The sequence below is a fragment of the Portunus trituberculatus genome, chromosome 37 (assembly GCF_017591435.1).
Source record: "Portunus trituberculatus isolate SZX2019 chromosome 37, ASM1759143v1, whole genome shotgun sequence".
Classification (NCBI taxonomy): domain Eukaryota; kingdom Metazoa; phylum Arthropoda; class Malacostraca; order Decapoda; family Portunidae; genus Portunus; species Portunus trituberculatus.
In genome coordinates, this window is record NC_059291.1 from 23,678,374 (window position 1) to 23,701,414 (window position 23,041).

Below are 23,041 nucleotides of genomic sequence, written 5' to 3' on the forward strand. Positions count from 1 at the left end.
ATAGTTGACAAAAAGACCTATTGATGTGGGACTCAAGAAATACAAGGGGACATGGCATGAAATTGAAAAAAAACTGTATGTAGAAGAGACATTAAGAAATATAGTTTTCCAAAGAAGCATAGAAATATTGAACAATTTGGATGAAACATTGGTTCAAGCTAGAAATATTCATGACTTTAAGGCTAAACTAGACCACAATAGGTATGGAGACAGGACAGCACAAGCATAGTCCTTTTCCTGCAAGATACATCTAGGTAAATACACACTGGCTACTAGTTCACTGCTTATATGACATATATTCGCAATCCCTGATGTAGTTTTTAAGACTACAGAGAATCTCTAGATAAGCTGTGTGCTCTGGAAAGTGTCAGTTGAAAGGAAAAAAACGGGGCAGCGGTAGGTTAAAAGACAAGACTGCTTAAGTGTAGCTCAGGCCCTGTGCATCACAACTAGACACACACACACACACACACACACACACACACACACACACACACACACACACACACACACACACACACACACACACACACACACACACACACACACACACACACACATTTAACAGCATATTTCAATAAGTGGACATAAATTATTTATTCATAATCCAGTTATGTTGAAGTTGATGATTTCATTTATTAGTGGCAATTCCTTGAGGTCTTGCCAACACAAGTTTCTGCACAAACTGCTGACACATTCAACCACCCATTTGTGCTCTGAAGCTTACTCACTGAAGACCAGACTTGATATGATATGGCTCTGATGGATGTGAAGCTCAGTCTAGTTTAGGGTTGACACTAGCTGTTTGTAGGTGAGTGGCCTGCAGGAACAGTGTGTACTGCAGAAACAAGCCAAAGCTCACCTGGAGGAAGAGCTTAATGCAGATTTAGAAGAGAAAGAACTGAAGATATCAGCTCTCAAGATGAAGGTGCGTCCCAAGGAAGTAGAGACTGTTGTTGATTTTAATGTAATGGGTAAGGTGCATGGTGAAGGTCACTCACTCCTTGCTTGATCTTGGAAGTATAAACATAAATGCGATCTTTGTAGCTTTTTCCATTACTTTAGAGGCTGAGTTCAGATTCTTCATTCAAGCTTTGTACGGTAAACCTTTATCATGACAACACCATTGTACTACGCTCCACTTTTCAGCTTTCACAGGATGCCAGAGTGATTCTACAATTTTGTTATAATTAAGAATAGAAAGTTTTTGGATACATATAGTACTGCAGAATTTACAGCAATATATTGTCTCTCTCTCTCTCTCTCTCTCTCTCTCTCTCTCTCTCTCTCTCTCTCTCTCTCTCTCTCTCTCTCTCTCTCTCTCTCTCTCTCTCTCTCTCTCTCTCTCCTGCTTCATACCTTGAGAGTAGTGTGGAAAAAGTATCACTATCATTGCGTCGTAGGGCGATGCTCATGGATAATGGAGGTGAAGGAGCTAAGATGACTCAGAGTTGGGCATGCAATTGTTACATGTTGGGTTATTTACATCAGTTCTTTCTTCAATGTGAGGTTATGAACATTGCTGCATGATGGCTTGAAGGTGTTGTGTTGAGGAGAGGAAGTTGTGCTGTTGAGCATGAGGTGTGGGAGAGTGAAGTGTAGGTGGTTGTAGCTTTGTCATGTAGGGAATTCTTGTGGTAGCGTATCAGTGCTGTTGTTGCGATGAGGTTTTACTTTTTTTTTTTTTTTTGTCTTATTTTTTAGATTTTGCATGTCTTTATATAAGACTGACTGGGCTTTATGTTGTAATGTTGTGCTTTAATTTGTTCACTTTTGTTTTGTGAAGTTTTGCAATTACCATCTTAAAAACATTTATGCTTTATGTATGTATTGTTTTGTTTAGATAAGATGTTACCATTGCCTCATTTTACTTTGCTGCTGTTTGTGTTACATTTGGAAATAGTGTATGCAGTGTAATGGACTGCTCTTGAGACTTCATGGTGTGATCTGAACACCCAAGTGAAGCATTTGTAATGTGTTTGTTGACTATAAACTGTATGACTTGTTTTATATTAATTTTATTTGAAAATTTAAGAGTTTGTAGAGAACTATAATCATGAACTACTGAGTAACAGACTTATGTTTTTGTGGGAAAATGATGATACTTTATTAAGAAGTGGCGTGGTTGGTTATGTGTGGCCTGAAGGATCACCTGTCCATAGTGTGGTGAGCAAAGTGTTTGTGTCTGAGCTTGGTACTGCTGATGCCTGGACATTGTTTCACATTTCTGCACTCTCTATTTGTGTAGTTTGATTCATCAGTATTAACATTGAATCTTAAGGATAGAGAAAAGTCTTTTAAGTAGGAGAACAATTCTTTTGCTTTGGTAGTTCTTTTAACATTTTCTGAAATAAGATACACTCAAACATTATAAAAGTTGTTGAAATTGACTTTTGTATAATATATGTATGTATTTGTCTACTAATTTGGAAACTATCTTGGTGTAATGATTTATTCAGGATGGGAATCATGTGTTTCTTTTCTTTATTTAGTTTTCCACAGGTATTTCAGCTTGAAATGACTTTTCCCTCAGGTAACAATCCTTCAGGAGAGTGTGTCAGGCGACTTGGCCAACCCTGCTGTCAGCCACAACAACAACAACAACAATAACAACAACAACCAGCAGCAGGTAGCCAGTGGGGGCCTCACCTTACAGGATGAGGGGGACACCACCTCGGCCTGTGACAACTCCTCCAGCACAGACAACACCTCCACTGCTGAGAGTGTCTCCACCACTGACAACATCTCCATGGCAGATAACGTGTCAGTGGCGTCGCATGGGTCTGCCTCCACCACTGTCACCGCCAGCCATGAGGCCGAGGAACTTATTGAGAAACTCAAAGGTAGGAAACTGCTGCATTATAAACACAGTGAAGATTTTCCTTCATTAGTTTAGAAGTACACAGAATATTTTCCTTTTAATACAAAATTAGTCATACTTATGGGACTCATAAGTACAGTATGTGAAAATGCATACAAAATTTAAGTCTACATAAAATTATTATTATTATTATTATAATGTTTCACAGCAATACAGTACACACAAGCGAGGATGTTATCTGTATATTAGCAATATTTTCTGTCATACATGAGTCAAAATGTGTATTGTTCCACTCACTATTGTAACACTTTAAAAATGTTTCCCCAGTAAACATCTCACTTGATACATCACAACACCTTGCCACTAACTTATATCCTGCACCATGTGTGTGCAACCCAACCCACTCAGTTTTCGAATCGGTGTTCTATTGAGCAGCAGTGTTGAAACATCTGTTCAAACACTTGTTATATCACATGAGCCATCGCTGAAAATACACAACCCACAGAACAGTGCTAAAGGTGCTTTCCATTAACAAATCACAGCTGGTGCAGTATTTGTCAAGGCAACTTAAAAATAAATTCCTGACAAAGAAGAATCTATATCTGGTTATTGATTTGCAAAAGGGCCTGGGTAGTGTGGAGTGTGTGGAGGAATGGTAATGGTGGTGACTGAGGCTATTAAGTACAAGTGAGTGTCCAGTATTGGTAACCGTGAAGGTATGCCATGGTTATCCTATAGCAGATCACCAGAATACCAGCATATGGCTGAAGGATGGAGAAAAGGTGCTACTCTCATGGAAACAACACAATACATCTTTTAACATAGTATTTTGGTTGTGTTGTTGTGTATCGGTGTGTATTATTATAGTTTGAAATTGTGTATTGATGCAGATAATAATCTCAGCCCTGCCTTGATGGGAGGGGAGAAGGAGTGATGAATGGTTAGTTAGTCAGTGCTGTGGCAAAAGGTCCCTGTGAGGAAGGTAAGGAACAGACAAGGTGATGGGTAACAGTTAATGCTTTCATGTTGCTTGTGATGCTCCTTGTTACATTGTAGTACTTTGTACTTATTTGTATTTTATTTCTATATTTTGTGCATTTAAAATTTTTTTTTTTAACTCATTAATTGCTATTGCCTCTATTATTCTGTATGTATTGAAAGAGCACCTCCCTCTTGTGTTCTGGAGATCCTGTCTTGCTGTCTGTGAAGGACATTAGTTTTAATGGTGATGTTAACCTGAGTCACTCACTTTGAGAAGTTACGAAATATGGTTATGTTTCCAGATTTTCATCACCATCCAATCCCCCTCACACCTTTTTTTTTATACAAGCTTTTTATTTCTATTATTTTTTGTTTTGTTTTAGTAAGGTAAAAGTTTCAGCTTTAAAAAGTTGATTTTATTTTCTTTCTCATGTGTGTGTGTGTGTGTGTGAGAGAGAGAGAGAGAGAGAGAGAGAGAGAGAGACCATATGGAGTGCTAGGTTACCTGAACAAACACTTAAGTATATATGAAACCTTTACCCTTGTTAGCCTAGGTGAGAAAGAAAAGGACTTGAATGAATGAATAATGAAGCATAGGGTTTGCCATTGATGTATGTTTATCCGTCACTTCTCTTCACACTAGACATCTGCCGTTTGTTTCAGCATCTGTGGAAGTGGAAGAGAATGGTGACTCACGTGAGTAAAGCAGACAGTGGTGTGTGCTGCACTCTGGGGTGTCTGTGGCTTGGCCTTATCATGGCACAGGGATCACATCACCACCACCACAGCCACTGCAGGCTTATCTTCTCACCCTCACCATCTCTCTCTCTCTCTCTCTCTCTCTCTCTCTCTCTCTCTCTCTCTCTCTCTCTCTCTCTCTCTCTCTCTCTCTCTCTCTCTCTCTCTCTCTCTCTCTCTCTCTCTCTCTCTCTCTCTCTCTCTCTCTCTCTCTCTCTCTCTCTCTCTCTCTCTCTCTCTCTCTCTCTCTCTCTCTCTCTCTCTCTCTCTCTCTCTCTCTTCTCTCTCTGCTCTCTCTCTCTCTCTCTCTCTCTCTCTCTCTTTCTCTTTCCGTGCTGCTCCACACATCTTGACACGCCTAGGATGCATTGCTCACCAGGGTTCTTTCTGTTGCTTCACCTTGCAGTCTGTGATGCTGGATAGTCACTCACTCAGCATCATATGGGGCCGCTGTGGTTGCCTTCACACTGCATGGACATCATTGACAATACTGTTATTTTCATGGTTTTTCTTCACATTTTTGTTGATTCACTCTTCTGTTATGGTTTGTTTACTTATTGGAAGTTTAGGTTTACATTTTGCTATTTGAGAAGCTTTCTACTTGTGGTAATCATTGTTTCGTATTACTTCTTATTGGTTTGTGTTGATAATTGAGGAAATTTGGCATGCTTTTGTTATATGATCTCACTTCTTGCTTCCATGTTTGCCAAATTTTTGTATCAAATATATTATTAAAAAAATGGAAAATGAATCACCTGATGGATGGTCAGAAAAAAGTCCAATGCAGCAGGCACCTTACCTCCTGGTGAACAGAATGTTCTTCATCTAGAATTTAAGTTTGTTAAATGTTTTTTTAATTGTCAACTAATGACTGCTGCTGTTTAAGCTTTTAAACTGCACCACAAACCAATGAGAAAATACAGAAGTGTGATTTAACTAAAGTTTAAACTTATGAAGGAAACACTCGCACTATCAAAGGTACCAAACTTGATGGGAAAAGTAACTAACAATAAACTTATCTTCATTTCATGGAAAAGTAGGCCAGACCATGCCCTTATATTGTATGCAGTTTTTATGCATAATGGGGAAGCATCAGATTCTCAGCATGGATAATGTTATGACTTGATACTTCTTGTGGCCAAACTTGTAGCTTGACATTGTGAAGGACTCGTATGAGGCCAGAATAGAGAAGCTGTGTGCAGTAGATGTTTCATTTATGATGCCAGGGGGAAGTGATAAATGAAGATGTGGCTCAGTTATACAGCCATAGCCATACAGGAAGTGACTTTACCATGGAAGAATTGAGAGCTTGTGTGCATTGCCATCCTTGGGTAAATTATGCCCTAGATTCATGAAAATGTGACTGAAAAAATAGATTTCTGTAGGTTACCTGCAGGCTGGTGTTAGGAATTATGGGCCCCAATTAGAAAACTTGATGGCAGGGCCTCTACTCCACAAAGGTAAAAATTTTTATATGTTTATATTTCATGTAATATGCTCATCTCTAATTAAAAAAAAGAAAATTAAATAAATAAAAGAAATGGTTGATATACTAAAACTTTGAAAGACAATATTAATAATTTTCTTTTAATACAAAGTAAGGTAATTACAGCAGATGCAGGTTCCCTGTAAGGTGTGGGACCCAATTTGATGAAATTGGTCAAATAGGCATACCTAAAATTTGCCCTGGTTATCTAGGAGTGTGAATTTGTGTGTGAATGTATGTTATGGGAAAGATATGTATGGACTAAATTCTCGGCAACAATCAGGTCTGCTTCTTGGTTACACACTTGTCCTTTCCTTACCAAAAGCATCAAAACACCACCACTAGCAGTTCAGAAATTTCTCTCACTTGGTAATGGTACACAAACTCTCCTTGTGTGGGCCACTGGTACTCTCCTGTGTGGGTGCTTGTGTGGTGCTCTCCTGGGTCACAGCAGCTTCATGGGTTGGCAGCCTGATCTAGTATATTTAGTATTTATCTGTGTGAATTATTGTTGTGAGGTAAGCTGAACACTTGAAAGATGATTGTATCAGTAGCTGCTGCAATATTTTATTGTCTTGTTTCATTGTAGTTTAGAGGATTAAGTTTTTATGATTCAGTGATCTTTTTAGGTGTGATTCTATTTTTTGTTTACCAAGAAGGCTGGCAGCAGCAATGGAAGTAACCCACTAAATTATATCTCCCTTAAGAAGTGTACACTTCAAGAGTTCCACAAGAAAAGACCCAATTAAATTCATAAATGTCTTTATTCCCCTTTCATAAAACAGCTCAAGTCTTAACTCACCAGGTCAGAGGAAGCAAAGGGTATACTGATGAGAGTCACCATTTATATAACCCAGCACTGTCTCATTGCAGCTGATGTAAGCAAGCACAAATCTCTTTTGGCCCGCTGCATGGACAACATTCGCACCAACAAGGAACGCATTGGCGTCCTCATGCAGGAAAGGGACATTGCCACATCACAGTTACAGGAAAAGATCAAGCAAATTGACATCCTAAAGGTATGATAAGATTAGTATATAAATCCTTTTGTTGTTATTGAATGTGAAGTGTGAGGTTGTTTGGTCAAAGTGAAAGATTGAAAAGTTAATAGTTTGTAAAGAATGTATTTGTGAATGAGATACAAAGGATGGAGTGAAACGGAGGAAAAGAAATATGCTGATACTGTTAAGACCTGCACACTCTAAACAGTATCTTCTGATGATTTCCATGTCACCATAGATCTTTTCTGGATGATTTCTGAGTTGGAGATTTTGTAAAGCAACCATCTTAGTTAACAGTGGGAGCATCTGTCATAAGCTACTGAGACAAGGTGGATTGGAGTCTGAGAACAGATTGATCCATTTTACATTGATCTGTATATATATTTATATATATATATTTTTTTTTTTTTTTTTTTTTTTTTTTTCTAAAATTTTTGGATTTTGAATGGCATTTAGGAGGTACTTAGATTTGAGAACAGATTCCATTATATACAGCTCATCTCTGTGCTGGAGACTATTGACACTGTACTTTGTCTCACCTTACTTCAGGAGGACCACCTCAAGGAGCTGGATTCCCTGAGAGCCAGCATGGAGTCCTCTGCACTGAGCATGGCGGAGACCAAGAAGCAGCTATTTGAAGAGCTACAGGTTAAGGAGGCCGAGGCAGAGCGCTGTAAAAAGGGAGCAGCAGCACTGGAGACACAACTGGAAGAAGAGCGCTCTCAGTGGCAGGAACAATTGCAGAATAAGCAACAGGAGTTAGAGGAAAAGGAAGCCATGATTCAGGTATGATTTTGTCTCATCTTTACAGATTGACATCTCAGTTGGCTTTTATATATATATATATATATATATATATATATATATATATATATATATATATATATATATATATATATATATATATATATATATATATACAGTAAAGTCCCGGATTACGTCGGTCTCGAGTTACGTCAAACTCGTAGTTACGTCAGTCCACTATAAGGCAATTTAAGATTAGAAAAATTGAAAATTTATAAATCGTAAAGTGCGGGATTTATTGTTATTGTTGGTGGTTGCCCGCCACCTCACGCTTGAATACAATAACACCATGCCTCACTTCCACCACACCATCACCCCTGGCAAGAGTGTTATCCTACTTCTGCGTTTACTGACTCAAGTTCTTAGTATCTTGCTCAATGGCACCAAAGAGAAAACTTCTTAGTGACAGCAGTGATGCTAAGAAAAGGAAAACCATTACGCTACAAGAAAAAAGAGGACATAATTAAAAGACATGAGAAGGGAGGCAGCAGCTGTGTGTGAGGGAGGGAAGAAGAAAATGGAAACCCGTTACCATGAAAACGGGGAGGTTGACGACCTTGAGGGCTCGCACACCCATCACAACAATAACAACTCCGGAGCCTTCGCCTGGGCCACACGACACTCGCAGCTGACTTGCACCGTCTGCGCCTGTCTGCTGATCCCTATTGCCCTTTCCTATTGCATTTCCTATACCACTGCCCACGCTTCTACTCCCACCGCACTGCACTACGCTCTCAGCTGTCCACCCTGGGCGTCACAACATTCGACCTGCCCACCCTTCTGACGGCCTCAGGCGTCCACCCCTCTCTGCAACCTGCAGTCCTTCGCGTTCGTGGCCCTAATCAACAACAAAAACAAGCTTGTGTTTCATATTCCTACATACTTGTAAATAATATAACAATATAACCTTTAACTTACCTGAATGACCATAAACAATGATTGGTTGAAAACTCCATAATATGCTTTGAAATGTACGGAAACTCGAGTTACGTACAAAATCGACTTACGTCATGTTTCAGGAACGTAACTCTGACGTAAACCGAGACCTTACTGTATATATATATATATATATATATATATATATATATATATATATATATATATATATATATATATATATACATACATACATACTTACATATATACAGGCAACCCCCGCTTAACGAAGGTTCACACAGCAAAATTTCGCTACAACGAAGGTTTCATTTTACTACCATCTGCTCGTTTAACAACAACTCACTTTAACTAAGTTTTATCGAGGTAATTTTTTCAAAATTTGAAAGCCCCGCCATATTACGCAAACTGACAGGCTTTTGAATACACCAGCGCCTCGGACAACACCCGCACCACTCACTCCTTCTAGGTTCAAAACAATAACAGTGTCAGCAGCAGGTCGTCTTCCCTTGCTCAACTTAACACCAAAACGCCCTGCAATGTCGCTTAGCGTTGCTAAGAAGACCAGGAAGTCTCTTACTCTTGAAATGAAGCTATACAGTCAAACCTCGCCCAACACGACAGTTACGTTCCTGAGCTCGTCGTGCACGGAGAGATTCATGTTGGGCGAATAATAGGCCCTATGGGAAAATAGGGGTTACGTTCCCAGATCCTCCCAAACAAACACTTTTTTTTACCAAAAAGACTGAAAAAAAAACAATAAATGAAGTACCAAACACACATTTTATTTAACTACAGTACTAGCACAGTAATACTGCACTTAACGAACAGGATAGGGGGTGTCAAAGCTGTTCGTAGAGGGGAAATTCGTTAAGCGGACGTAATTTTCTCATAGGAAATAATGGAAATAGCGGGGATGCGTTCTGGGCTGATCCCCAACATACCACATGGGCAAAAAAAACAACAAAAAAAAATATATATATATATATATTTACAGTAAGGTCTCGGTTTACGTCAGAGTTACGTTCCTGAAACATGACGTAAGTCGATTTTGTACGTAACTCGAGTTTCCGTACATTTCAAAGCTTATTATCGAGTTTTCAACCAATCATTGTTTATGGTCATTCAGGTAAGTTAAAGGTTATATTGTTATATTATTTACAACTATATAGGAATATGAAACACAAGTTTGTTTTTGTTGTTGATTAGGGCCACGAACGCGAAGGACTGCAGGTTGCCGAGAGGGGTGGCCCTGAGGCCGCCAGGAGGGTGGGCAGGTCGAATGTTGTGACGCCCAGGGCAGACAGCTGGGAGCGTAGTGCAGTGCGGTGGGAGTAGAAGCGTGGGCAGCGGGGCAGGAAATGCAATAGGAAAGGGCAATAGGGATCAGCAGACAGGCGCAGATGGTGCAAGTGAGCTGCGAGTGTCGTGTGGCGAAGGCTCCGGAGTTGTTATTGTTGTGATGGGTGCGTGAACCCTCAAGGTCATCAACCTCCCCGTTGTCATGGTAACGGGCTTCCCATTTTCTTCTTCACTCCCTCACACACAGCTGCTGCCTCCCTTCTCATGTCTTTAATTACATCCTCTTTTTCTTGTAGCATAATGGTTTTCCTTTTCTTAGCATCACTGCTGTCACTAAGGAGTTTTCTCTTTGGTGCTATTGAGCAAGATACTAAGAACTTGAGTCAGTAAATGCAGAAGTAGGATAACACTCTTGCCAGGGGTGATGGTGTGGTGATGTTATTGTATTCAAGCGTGAGGCGGGCGGTGTGGCGGGCAACCACCAACAATGGAGTAGGCAGTAGTCACCTGCCGCCCGGTGGAATACTCCAGGAGAGGTACTTACGGGGATGTAGGCAGTGCTGCAGACTGAGTGATTCCCCGTGTCCTCTCTTCCCGGTTCCCTTTGTGGTCTCATTTATACAATTGAGCAGCTGCAGCCTGCCCTCTAAAGACAACTTCTACTACTTCCTACACTACACTACAACACCTTACACTTTTACACTCTCTTCAAATCAAAATTTAATAATGGCTTCACCACGCCCTGCCTCGGAGTCCCCTCTGGGAGGGACCATAAATGTCCCCAGGTCGGACTGCCCTCTGCTGTCGACCTTGGGTGTCTTGACACTTCATCTAATACTTTCACTATCAATTTCTGCAACATTCGTGGCCTTCGTTCTAATTTTCAATCTGTGGAACACCACCTCTCCTCTACTAAACCTCATCTTCTCTTCCTAACTGAAACACAGTTGTCTGTGACTACTGACAGCAGCCCTTTTCTGTTCCTCCTACTTGCTCTATCCTCATTTTCAATCCAAAGCTGGATGTTGCGCATACGTGCGTAACGACACCACTTGCTCTCGTGCCCACAATCTTGAATCTTCAGAATTTTCTACCATCTGGCTAAGACTTCAATGTCACTCTCTAACTAAATTCATCTGTGCTGTATACCTCTCACCTAATTCCTCTGACTATGTAAAATTCTTTGACTATTTGACTTCCAAGGTGGAGCACATCTTATCTCACTTTCCTTTTGCTGAGATCTCCATTTTAGGGATTTCAATGTTCACCACCAGCTTTGGCTTTCATCTTCTTTCACTGACCAACCTGGTGAACAAACCTTCAACTTTGCTATCCTTCATGACCTAGAGCAGCTAGTGAAGTTCCCTACCCGTATTCCTGACCGCCTTGGAGACACGCCCAACATTCTTGATCTTTTCCTAACCTCCAACCCTTCTGCTTACTCTGTTAAACTTTCCTCTCCGTTGGGCTCCTCCGACCACAATCTAATTTCCGTTACCAGTTCTATCACTCCAGTGCAGCCTCAGGACCCGCCTAAGCGGAGGTGCTTCTGGCATTTTAACTCTGCTAAGTGGGAGGAACTAAGGCAGTACTATTCTGATTTCCTTGGGATGATTATTGTTTTCATGTCAGAGATCCTTCTCTTTGTGCCGAGCGCATAACAGAGGTGATTATCTCTGGCATGGAGCTATACATTCCTCATACTTTCTCTAACCCTAAAGCTAAAAAGCCTTGGTTTAACTCTGCTTGTTCTCGTGCTGTCAATGATAGAGGCGGCTCACAAACGGTTCCGTAGCCATCCAACTGCTGAAACTCATGCCCTATATATTTCTGCCCGTAATCATGCCAAATCTATTCTCCAACTTACTAAAACTCTTTCATCAATAGAAAATGTCAAAGTCTTTCCAATTCTAACTCCTCTCGAGATTTCTGGCATCTAGCCAATAATATCTCTAACAACTTTACTTCTTCGTCTTTCCTCCTTTACTTCATCCAGATGGCTCTACAGCTGTCTCTTCTTTTCTAAAGCTGAACTCTTCGCTCAAACCTTTGCTACCAACTCAACTTTGGATGATTCTGGGCATATTCCTCCTACTCCTCCACCCTCTGACTACTTCATCCCTAAAATTAAAATTCTTTATAAAGACGTTTTCCTGGCCCTCTCTGGCCTTGATTCTCGGAAGGCTTACGGTCCGGATGGAGTCCCTCCTGTTGTTCTCAAAAACTGTGCTTCCGAACTCGCTCACTGCCTGGTCAAACTCTTTCATCTGTGTCTCTCTACTTCTATTTATCCTTCTTGCTGGAAGTTTGCTCACATTCAACCTGTCCCTAAAAAAGGTGACCACTCCAATCCTTCTAACTACCGCCCTATAGCTTTGATTTCCTGCCTTTCTAAAGCCTTTGAGTCTATCCTTAATAGGAAGATAATGAGGCATCTATCAGCTCACAACCTTCTCTCTGATTGCCAGTATGGTTTCCGTAAAGGCAGATCTACTGGTGATCTTCTTACTTTCCTAACTGAATCTTGGTCATCCTCTTTTAGGGACTTCGGTGAAACCTTTGCTGTCGGCCTTGACATATCGAAAGCCTTCGATAGAGTCTGGCACAAATCTTTAATTTCTAAACTACCCTCCTACGGATTCTATCCTTCTCTCTGTACCTTCATCTCCAGTTTCCTTTCCGATCGTTCTATTGCTGCTGTAGTAGACGGTCACTGTTCTTCCCTAAAACTATCAACAGTGGTGTTCCACAGGGTTCTGTCCTATCACCCACTCTCTTTCTATTATTCATCAATGATCTCCTAAATCTGACTCAATGCCCTATCCACTCCTATGCTGATGATACCACCTGCATTATTCAACAGCGTTCAACAGACGCCCAACCCAACAACAATTAAATGACTCAAGGCGAGATGCTATAGGACGCCTAACTTCTGATCTTTCACTTGTTTCTGATTGGGGCAGAGAAAACCTGGTTTTGTTCAATGCCTCAAAAACTCAATTTCTACAACTATCTACTCGACATAACCTTCCAGACAACTATCCTCTCTTCTTCAATAACACTCAACTTCCCTCTCCTCTACATTAAACACACTCGGTCTATCCTTCACTAAAAATCTAAACTGGAAATTTCACATCTCTACTCTTGCTAAATCAGCTTCCAAGAAGTTAGGTGTCCTATGGCGTCTTCGTCCATTTTCTCTCCCTCCCAGCTGCTTGCTCTGTACAAGGGCCTTATCCGCCCGTGTATGGAGTATGGCTCTCATGTCTGGGGATCCACACACAGCTTTACTAAACAAGGTGGAATCTAAAGCTTTTCGTCTTATCAACTCTTCTCCTCTAACTGACTGTCTTGATTCTTTAAGTCACCGCCGCAATGTTGCATCTTTATCTGTCTTCTACCGCTGTTTTCATGCTGTCTGCTCTTCTGAACTTGCTAACTGCATGCCTTCCCCCTCCTGCGGCCTCGCTGCACAAGACTCTCTACTTCTTCTCATCCCTATTCTGTCCATCTTCCTAATGCAAGAGTTAACCAGTATCTTCACTCCTTCATTCCCTACACTGGTAAACTCTGGAACTCTCTACCTGTGTCTGTATTTCCACCTGCCTATGACTTAAACTCTTTCAAAGAGGAGTGTCAAGACACCTCTTACGTTAACTGGACCCTCCTTTTAGATTTTTTGTTTTCTCTTTCTACTTTCCTCTTAACAGGGCCTGGCAACCAGCGGGATTTTTTTTTCCAACACTTTGTTTGCCCTTGGCCAGTGCCCTTGTAATGTAAAAAAAAAAAAAAAAAAAAAAATCAAATACGAAATTTATAAATTTTCAATTTTTTAATCTTAAATTGCCTTATAGTGGACTGACTAACTACGAGTTTGACATAACTCGAGACCACGTAACGGGACTTTACTGTATATATATATATATATATATATATATATATATATATATATATATATATATATATATATATATATATATATATATATATATATATATATATATATATATATATATATATATATATATATATATATATATATATATATATATATATATATATATATATATATATATATATATATATATATATATATATATATATATATATATATATATATATATATATATATATATATATATATTAACTTTTTCACAACCTTGCCCAAGGATTGTTTTGTAATACATAAAGTGAAATCTTACATGGAATACCAAAAAAATAAAGCAGAGATGATGAGATCGGCCACAGATGGCGGAGACTCCAGCAACTTGACCGCTTCTTCTTCTTCTTGTGACCTTTTTAGCTTGGCATGTTTTCTTTCACCATGATAATATTACATTTGTTTCCACTCCTGTATTGCCTGCTATAATGGATATCATATCTTAGTATTCATATACACTCATGCCGTGAGGATAACCTGGACTCTGTGGCAGTGAGTGATAGTAGATTACTAATGAAATACCACGGTATTTGTAATTCACTATCACTCACTGCCACGGAGTCAAGGTTATCCTCATGGCATGAGCGTATATGAATACTAAGATATGATATCCATATAACAAATAGAGGAGTGGAAACATAAACATCATGATGAAAGTAACACGCAAGCTACAAGGGTCATAAGAAGAAGAACAAGCGATGTGCAAGTCTCCGCTTGTCTGTGGCTCATCTCATCTCTGCTTTATTTTTTGGTATTCCATTAAGATTTCACTTTATGCATTACAAAACAATCCTTTCTTGAAAAAAAAAAGCTAATAGAAATGTTGTTTTGTGAACATACACTCATGCCTCGGTTTTACGGACAAAAAGGGGATGACCGGTACGATAGTTCCAATTTTTCGTAGCTTCCGGCAGATACGTATACGGTATGCTAACAGTGACTGATATCAACAATAACATTACGAAAGAGAAAGAACTGTACTTTTAATCAAGCACACCGTCCAATCTGGCACTGTAAAATACCTATACACTGTAAATAAACAACATAATAAAGTAAATTCAACATTTTTAATACATAAAATTAGACTTACCACGGATGGTGAAGAGGCGTTGTGCTGTTGGTATGCTGGGATCTGCTGGGATAATATAGTGGGGTCCTCAGAAATTTATTCTGAGTCACTGGAGCTTTGCAGCTCCAATGAATCTGTACCTGAAATACTACTGTGCTAGTGCTGTGCTGGTGGAGTGTTAGTACCTGTACATGAGGTGGATGGTTGTGGTGATGGTGGACTGGTTGGTAACCCTGGTGCCTGAGGTGAGCAGAGTTACTGGTTTGAAAAAGGTGTCTAATTTTTACTGTTTACCACTTTGATATTGTTCCTTAATTACGTTCGTGTCCTGCCCCACCTCGCCCCGCCGAAGGTCAAGCACCGGGTCAAGATACTATATAGTGGAGCCTCGTAACCAGACGCAGGTGACTCTTAGCAGCGACAGGAAATTATTTTAGGTTACTGTAGTGAAGACTCAGATCTCTGGTCTTGGTAAATTCCACAAACTGTAGCACAGTGTCCATACAGCAACTCATCTCCGACAGTCTTGGCAGTGTTACCGGCATCTCATGTTTGTCGTCACTGCTGCTGCTCTCGTGGGTACCGGTCACCTCCACAGCAATCTCTTCATCCGAGAGTATTTGGTATCCCGGATCAGCATCATTCTCATCCAGCCATTCTTGAACATCTTCCAATGTTACGTCTTTTTCGTCTGCGCGCTGTAGAACACGTTGGAAATCGCCGGCTTCAAATCCCTCAAAGTCGTAATCAGGTTCAGTGTTCTGTAGAAGTTTCTTCCAGCTGTTTGCTAGGGTAGAAATTTTCAAGTCTCCACAAATTAGCAAAGTTAAAAATTGAGACTTGATTGTGTAACTCTTGATGTTCTCTCGTGTGCGCAGGCCCCTGGTGTTGTTTTGTTTGTCTTCCTCAGTCTCAATTACCACCATAACCTCATCTAAGTAGCGTCGTTGGTATCTCCTTTTCACCGCACTGATGACATCATGGTCCATTGGTTGGATGAGTGATGTGGTGTTGGCAGGCAAATACAAGACACGTATTTTGCCATCAGCACTTACAAGCTTGTCAGCACTAGGGTGAGCAGGCGCATTATCTAGCAGAAGAAGAGCTCTTACGTTGTCAGGGTGAAACTTCAAGACATCCTTCTGGTACCGTCGTACTTCTGGTACAAAATGCTTAAAAAACCAGTCATAGAAAATCGAAACATTAAACCAAGCTTTCCTGGAGTGGTAATAGTGGACTGGTAAGGTGTGCATGTGATCTTTCAAATTTCAATGCATGGGGACGAGCAGACTTGCCAACAATCACCAGCTTGTATCGGTGCATACTGTCGGTGTTAGCACAACAAAGCGCCGAAATTCTCTCCTTACACATCTTCTTCCCCCTCATAACTTCTTCATCCTTCCGTGCCTGAGTATTCTTGGGTAGTGAGCGCCAAAATAAGCCTGTTTCATCTGCGTAGTACACTTGGGACATAAGAATAGTTATATAAAAAAAATGTAGAGTACTGCGTAAAAGAAATAAACAGAAAATGTTTTTATTTACCTTTCACTCACCACATATTCCATCAGATGATGGCCCTCCCATGGCTAAGGGACAGTAGGGATTTTAGCCCTTACTCATAATATTCACAAAAAACGTGCTGTAAGATTTCACTTGTGTTCAATGGGAAACGCGGGAAGAGACTGATTGTTGTGGTGGCCATGTAGCGTGGTGGCGCTACGGTACAGTGTAAACAAAACACAAGCGGATACCGTATCTGTGAATTTTTCTTAACGTAAATAGAATTGAGGGTAGTAATTACCGAACACCGTAACTATGAATTTGCCCGATATCGAAGTACCGTATAAGGAGGACTTACTGTATGTATACAGGCAACCCCTGCTTAACGAATGGGTTATGTTCCTAGAAAACCGTTCGTTAAGCGAATTTTCGTTAAGCAAACCAATTCTAACAAGTTTGACTCCTGACTTGAACTTTCATTAAGAGTAAACAAAATGAGAGTGCATCATAGTACAGTAGAAGGTTTAATGAAAGTAAAAATTATGAAGTTAAACATTTAAGCAGTTTAATTTAAGACTAAGTCATTATAATATACACTAATGTATGTATGTAAGTAAATTTATAATGCTGATGATCTTTAATTTATGAAGGGAGGGAGAGTGGAGCGGGAAAAGATGCTAACTGGCAACCTGCAGAATGTAATACATGTACCACATTTCCACAAGGCTTTCCATTTTATTCATTGCAGAGTCAGTTGCAAGTTCAGGTGGTTCTTTTAGGTTGCAAGGAAGATATGGTCTCTTCAGCCTTCTTAATAGAGTCTGCTGACTTGAAAATAGTAGAGACAGTAGATGGAGTCAAGCCATGGTGGCGAGCAATGCTATTAGTTTTCTGGCCTCTCTTGTGTCTGCGAATAATATCCAGCTTCACTTCGAGAGTAAGAGACTTCCTGGTCTTCTTAGCAACACTAGGCGACATTGCAGGGCTGGTTGCAGGGTGTTTTGGTGGCATGTTGAGCATGAGATGACGAGCTGGTGCTGGACCCTGTTTTTGTTTTGAACTAAGAGCAAGGGTAGGGGAGTGAATGGTGTATGTGTTGTCCACAAGAGGCGCTGGTGTACTCAAAAGCTTGTCGGCTTGCGTGATATGGTGGGGCTTTCAAACTTGGAAAAAATTACCTGGATAAAATTTCGTTAAAGCGGGTTTGGTGTTTGTTATATGAGCAGATGGTAGTAAAAGGAAACTTCTTGTCAAATTTCATTGTGTGGCGTTATATTAAGCATTTGCATATATATATATATATATATATATATATATATATATATATATATATGTGTGTGTGTGTGTGTGTGTGTGTGTGTGTATTTACCTAGTTGTATTTACCTAGTTGTAGTTTTACAGGGCCTGGGCTTTATGCTTGTGTGGTCCCGTCTCCATATCTACACTTATCCAATTTTTCTTTAAAACTATGCACACTCTTTGCTGACACCACTTCCTCACTCAAACTGTTCCAAGTCTCAACACATCTTTGGGAAACTAAATTTTTTAACATCTCTCAGACATCGTCCCTTCCTTAGTTTCTTACTATGCGATCTTGTGCTTCTAAAGTCATATTCTTCTCTCAGGATCAGTTTCTCATTATCCACTTCATCCATTCCATTAATCAATTTATAAACTTGTATCAGATCCCTCTCTCTCTCTCTGCTCCAAGGTTGGTAGATCCATTGCCTTTAGTCTCTCCTCATATGCCATCCTTTAAATTCTGGAACCATTCTTGTAGCCATTTTTGTAGTCTCTCTAATTTTCTTATGTGTTTCTTTTATGGGAGTCCACACAACTCCTGCATTTTCCAATCTAGGTGTTATTTTAGTACTTATCAATTTCTTCATCATTTCCTTGTCCATATAGTGAAATGCTACTCCAATATTCCTTAGCAAATTATACGTCTCTCTGAAAATTCTATCAATATGGCTTACTGGTTGATTATTTTCTTCCATTGTCATTCCCAAGTCCTTTTCCTTTTTTACTTTTTTCTAGTTCTACTCCATCTCCCATCTTATAGATTCCCACTGGTCGTCTTTCACTTTTTCCCATTTCCATGACATGGCTTTTGTCCACATTGAATTCCATCTCCCATTTTTTACTCCATTTCCAGATCTTGTTTAAGTCTTCCTGTAGTATTTCACAATCCTCTTTTGTTTAATGACTCTGCACAGTTTCGCATCCTCCAAAACAGATTTATGTAGCTGTTCACTCCTCTGGCATGTCATTTATATATACGAGAAAAAGTATTGGTGCCAATACTGACCCTGTGGCACTCGCTGTCTACTGTTCTCCACTTGGACTTCATATCTTTAACTATCGTCCTTATTTCTCTCCCCTTAAGTAATTCTTCATCCATCTCAATGTGCTTCCTTTTAAGCCACCCTTCTCCTCTAACTTCCATAGTAATCTTTCATGTGGCACTTTATCAAAAGCTTTTTTTAGATCCAAATAAATACAGTCAACCCATCCTCTCTCTCTTGTACTTTATCAACTATTCTAGAGTAGAAACTCAATAAATTTGTCACACATGACCGACCTTTTCTAAAACCAAATTGGCTATTTGATAATATTTTGTTGTCTTCAAGAAACTCAATCCATTGCTTCTTTATTACTTTTCACACATCTTGCATATTACACTAGTTAGTGATACCGGTCTGTAATTTAAAGGTTCTTCCTTCCTTCCGCTCTTATATATGGGAACCACCTTAGCTCTTTTCCACTCCACTGGCACTGTTCCATTTTCTATTGAGCATTTTATGATGTTGTATATTGGACTTGCTAGTTCTTCCCTACATTCTTTCAGTATTCTGCCTGAGACTTCATCCGGTCCCATTGTCTTTTCCTCATCCAATTCAGTCATCAACTTTTTTATTTCAAGCTTGGTTACTTTAATATCTTTCATATGGACAGTCTCTCTATTACCCTGTGGTCTTTCAAATTTGGATTCCTTAGTAAAGACCTCATGAAATTTACTATTTAACAGTTCTGCCATACTTTTTGGGTCTTCCACCATTCCGTTTTCTCCTTTTAACCTTTCTATTGTTTCTTTTTGTCTTATTTTTCTATTTATAAATCTGTAGAACAATTTTGGTTGTTCCTTACATTTTTCGACAATGTCCTTTTCATAGTTCTTTTCTTCTTCCTTTCTCACCTTAGCATATTCATTTCTTTCTGTTTTGAAGTTTTCCTTATTTTCTGGATTTCTGTTTCTTCTCCACCTTTTCCATGTTCCATCTCGTTTCTCCTTTGCCCTAGCACATCTTGCATTAAACCAATCTTTCTTTCCTTCTTCTTTAGGTGTGTGTGTGTGTATTTACCTAGTTGTATTTACCTAGTTGTAGTTTTACAGGGCCTGGGCTTTATGCTCGTGAGTCCCGTCTCCATATCTACACTTATCCAATTTTTCTTTAAAACTATGTACACTCTTTGCTGATACCACTTCCTCACTCAAACTGTTCCAAGTCTCAACACATCTTTGTGGGAAACTAAATTTTTTAACATCTCTCAGACATCGTCCCTTCCTTAGTTTCTTACTATGCGATCTTGTGCTTCTAAAGTCATATTCTTCTCTCAGGATCAGTTTCTCATTATCCACTTCATCCATTCCGTTAATCAATTTATAAACTTGTATCAGATCCTCTCTCTCTTCTCTGCTCCAAGGTTGGTAGATCCATTGCCTTTAGTCTCTCCTCATATGCCATCCCTTTAAATTCTGGAACCATTCTTGTAGCCATTTTTGTAGTCTCTCTAATTTTCTTATGTGTTTCTTTTTATGGGAGTCCACACAACTCCTGCATATTCCAATCTAGGTCTTATTTTAGTACTTATCAATTTCTTCATCATTTCCTTGTCCATATAGTGAAATGCTACTCCAATATTCCTTAGCAAATTATCGTCTCTCTGAAAATTCTATCAATATGGCTAACGGTTGATTATTTTCTTCCATTGTCACTCCCAAGTCCTTTTCCTTTTTACTTTTTCTAGTTCTACTCCATCTCCCATCTTATAGATTCCCACTGGTCGTCTTTCACTTTTCCCATTTCCATGACATGGCTTTTGTCCACATTGAATTCCATCTCCCATTTTTGCTCCATTTCCAGATCTTGTTTAAGTCTTCCTGTAGTATTTCACAATCCTCTTTTGTTTAATGACTCTGCACAGTTTCGCATCGTCCATAAACAGATTTATGTAGCTGTTCACTCCTCTGGCATGTCATTTATATATACGAGAAAAAGTATTGGTGCCAATACTGACCCTGTGGCACTCCGCTGTCTACTGTTCTCCACTTGGACTTCATATCTTTAACTATCGTCCTTATTTCTCTCCCCTTAAGTAATTCTTCATCCATCTCAATGTGCTTCCTTTTAAGCCACCCTTCTCCTCTAACTTCCATAGTAATCTTTCATGTGGCACTTTATCAAAAGCCTTTTTAGATCTAAATAAATACAGTCAACCCATCCTCTCTCTCTTGTACTTTATCAACTATTCTAGAGTAGAAACTCAATAAATTTGTCACACATGACCGACCTTTTCTAAAACCAAATTGGCTATTTGATAATATTTTGTTGTCTTCAAGAAACTCGATCCATTGCTTCTTTATTACTTTTCACACATCTTGCATATTACACTAGTTAGTGATACCGGTCTGTAATTTAAAGGTTCTTCCTTCCTTCCGCTCTTATATATGGGAACCACCTCAGCTCTTTTCCACTCCACTGGCACTGTTCCATTTTCTATTGAGCATTTTATGATGTTGTATATTGGACTTGCTAGTTCTTCCCTACATTCTTTCAGTATTCTGCCTGAGACTTCATCCGGTCCCATTGCCTTTTCCTCATCCAATTCCGTCATCAACTTTTTATTTCAAGCTTGGTTACTTTAATCTCTTTCATATAGACAGTCTCTCTATTACCCTGTGGTCTTTCAAATTTGGATTCCTTAGTAAAGACCTCATGAAATTTACTATTTAACAGTTCTGCCATACTTTTGGGTCTTCCACCATTCCGTTTTCTCCTTTTAACCTTTCTATTGTTTCTTTTTGTCTTATTTTTCCATTTATGAATCTGTAGAACAATTTTGGTTGTTCCTTACATTTTCGACAATGTCCTTTTCATAGTTCTTTTCTTCTTCCTTTCTCACCTTAGCATATTCATTTCTTGCTGTTTTGAAGTTTTCCTTATTTTCTGGATTTCTGTTTCTTCTCCACCTTTTCCATGCTCCATCTCGTTTCTCCTTTGCCCTAGCACATCTTGCATTAAACCAATCTTTCTTTCCTTCTTCTTTAGGTCTATATTTGGAACATATTCCCTGACCCCAGTTTTGTATATTTCCAAAAATAAGTTATATTTCTCTTGAACCGTTAATGAGTTTTCCATCTCCTCCCAGTTTACGTTTTAAAATAGTTCTTGAGATTCTCAATATCAGCCTTTCTGTAATTTAATCGGTCTCCTTTGTATGATTCATCTCTATCTTCCTTTCCTTCTTCTATATCCATCTCTAATATTACATGGTCACTCTTTCCCAATGGGCACTTGTATCTTATATCATCGTTAATTGGTATATCCCTTGTAAAAACTAGGTCTAATCTTGCCGGCTCATCGTTTCCTCTGAATCTTGTGTTTTCCTTTACTCTTTGGACCATCAAATTATCTATCATTAGGTTCAGGAATCTATCTCCCAGGCATCTTCCCCATACCACTTTCATAATTTTCCCAGTCTACCTCCTTACAGTTGAAATCTCCTATCAATATCACTTTTCTCCTTTCCTTAATGATTCTTGTAAGACTCCTTATTGTGTCATCTATCATGTCTCTATATTCTTGGTTAGTCCATGAGTTTGTTTTGGTGGCACATATGTTCCAATGATTGTTAACTCCTTTTTGTTAATATGCATCTTAACATACAGTATTTCTGATTTTCCTTCCCCAAACTCCACTTGATTTACCACTATCTCCTTCCTTAACATCATCATGACTCCTCCTCCTCCTTTACCCACTCTGTCTCTCCTCCATATATTATACCTTTTATCTATGTCTATTTTTATTGCCTCATTTAACTTTGTTTCCACCAGGCATACAATATCTGGTTCTTCTTTCTTTATGTAATCTCTTAATTCTAATTTACTAGATAAAATCCCATCTATGTGTGTGTGTGTGTGTGTGTGTGTGTGTGTGTGTGTGTGTGTGTGTGTGTGTGTGTGTGTGTGTGTGTGTGTGTGTTTCTTTCTTTCTTTCTTTCTTTCTTTCTTTCTTTCTTTCTTTCTTTCTTTCTTTCTTCTTTCTTTCTTTCTTTCTTTCTTTCTTTCTTTCTTTCTTTCTCTCTCTCTCTCTCTCTCTCTCTCTCTCTCTCTCTCTCTCTCTCTCTCTCTCTCTCTCTCTCTCTCTCTCTCTCTCTCTCTCTCTCTCTCTCTCTCTCTCTCTCTCTCTCTCTCTCTCTCTCTCTCTCTCTCTCTCTTGGCCAG

General features: G+C 39.3%; 2 protein-coding genes across 25 annotated transcripts in view; one reads left to right on the forward strand and one right to left on the reverse strand.

The window, feature by feature from the left end:
• LOC123514268 (golgin subfamily A member 4-like) overlaps window positions 1-23,041 on the forward strand; it is a 133,080-nt gene that overhangs the window by 49,673 nt on the left and 60,366 nt on the right. For 13 of the 24 annotated variants that reach the window (XM_045272037.1, XM_045272052.1, XM_045272053.1 and 10 more), the window contains 5 exons: window positions 812-928; window positions 2,534-2,843; window positions 4,466-4,498; window positions 6,900-7,045; window positions 7,577-7,813. In XM_045272037.1, the coding sequence (XP_045127972.1) occupies window positions 812-928; window positions 2,534-2,843; window positions 4,466-4,498; window positions 6,900-7,045; window positions 7,577-7,813 (843 nt within the window). The remainder of the gene's footprint in view (window positions 1-811; window positions 929-2,533; window positions 2,844-4,465; window positions 4,499-6,899; window positions 7,046-7,576; window positions 7,814-23,041) is intronic. The other 11 variants (XM_045272039.1, XM_045272045.1, XM_045272046.1 and 8 more) reach the window with 3 other exon arrangements.
• Window positions 14,782-17,309, reverse strand: LOC123514269 (tigger transposable element-derived protein 7-like). The gene has a single exon (XM_045272057.1). The coding sequence runs from the start codon at window positions 16,287-16,289 to the stop codon at window positions 15,465-15,467; it is 825 nt and encodes a 274-aa protein (XP_045127992.1). The 5' UTR covers window positions 16,290-17,309; the 3' UTR covers window positions 14,782-15,464.

What these genes read in the sequence shown, in the direction of transcription:
- LOC123514269 (XM_045272057.1), bottom strand. Translation starts at nt 16,289, where the DNA reads ATGCACACCTTACCAGTCCACTATTACCACTCCAGGAAAGCTTGGTTT.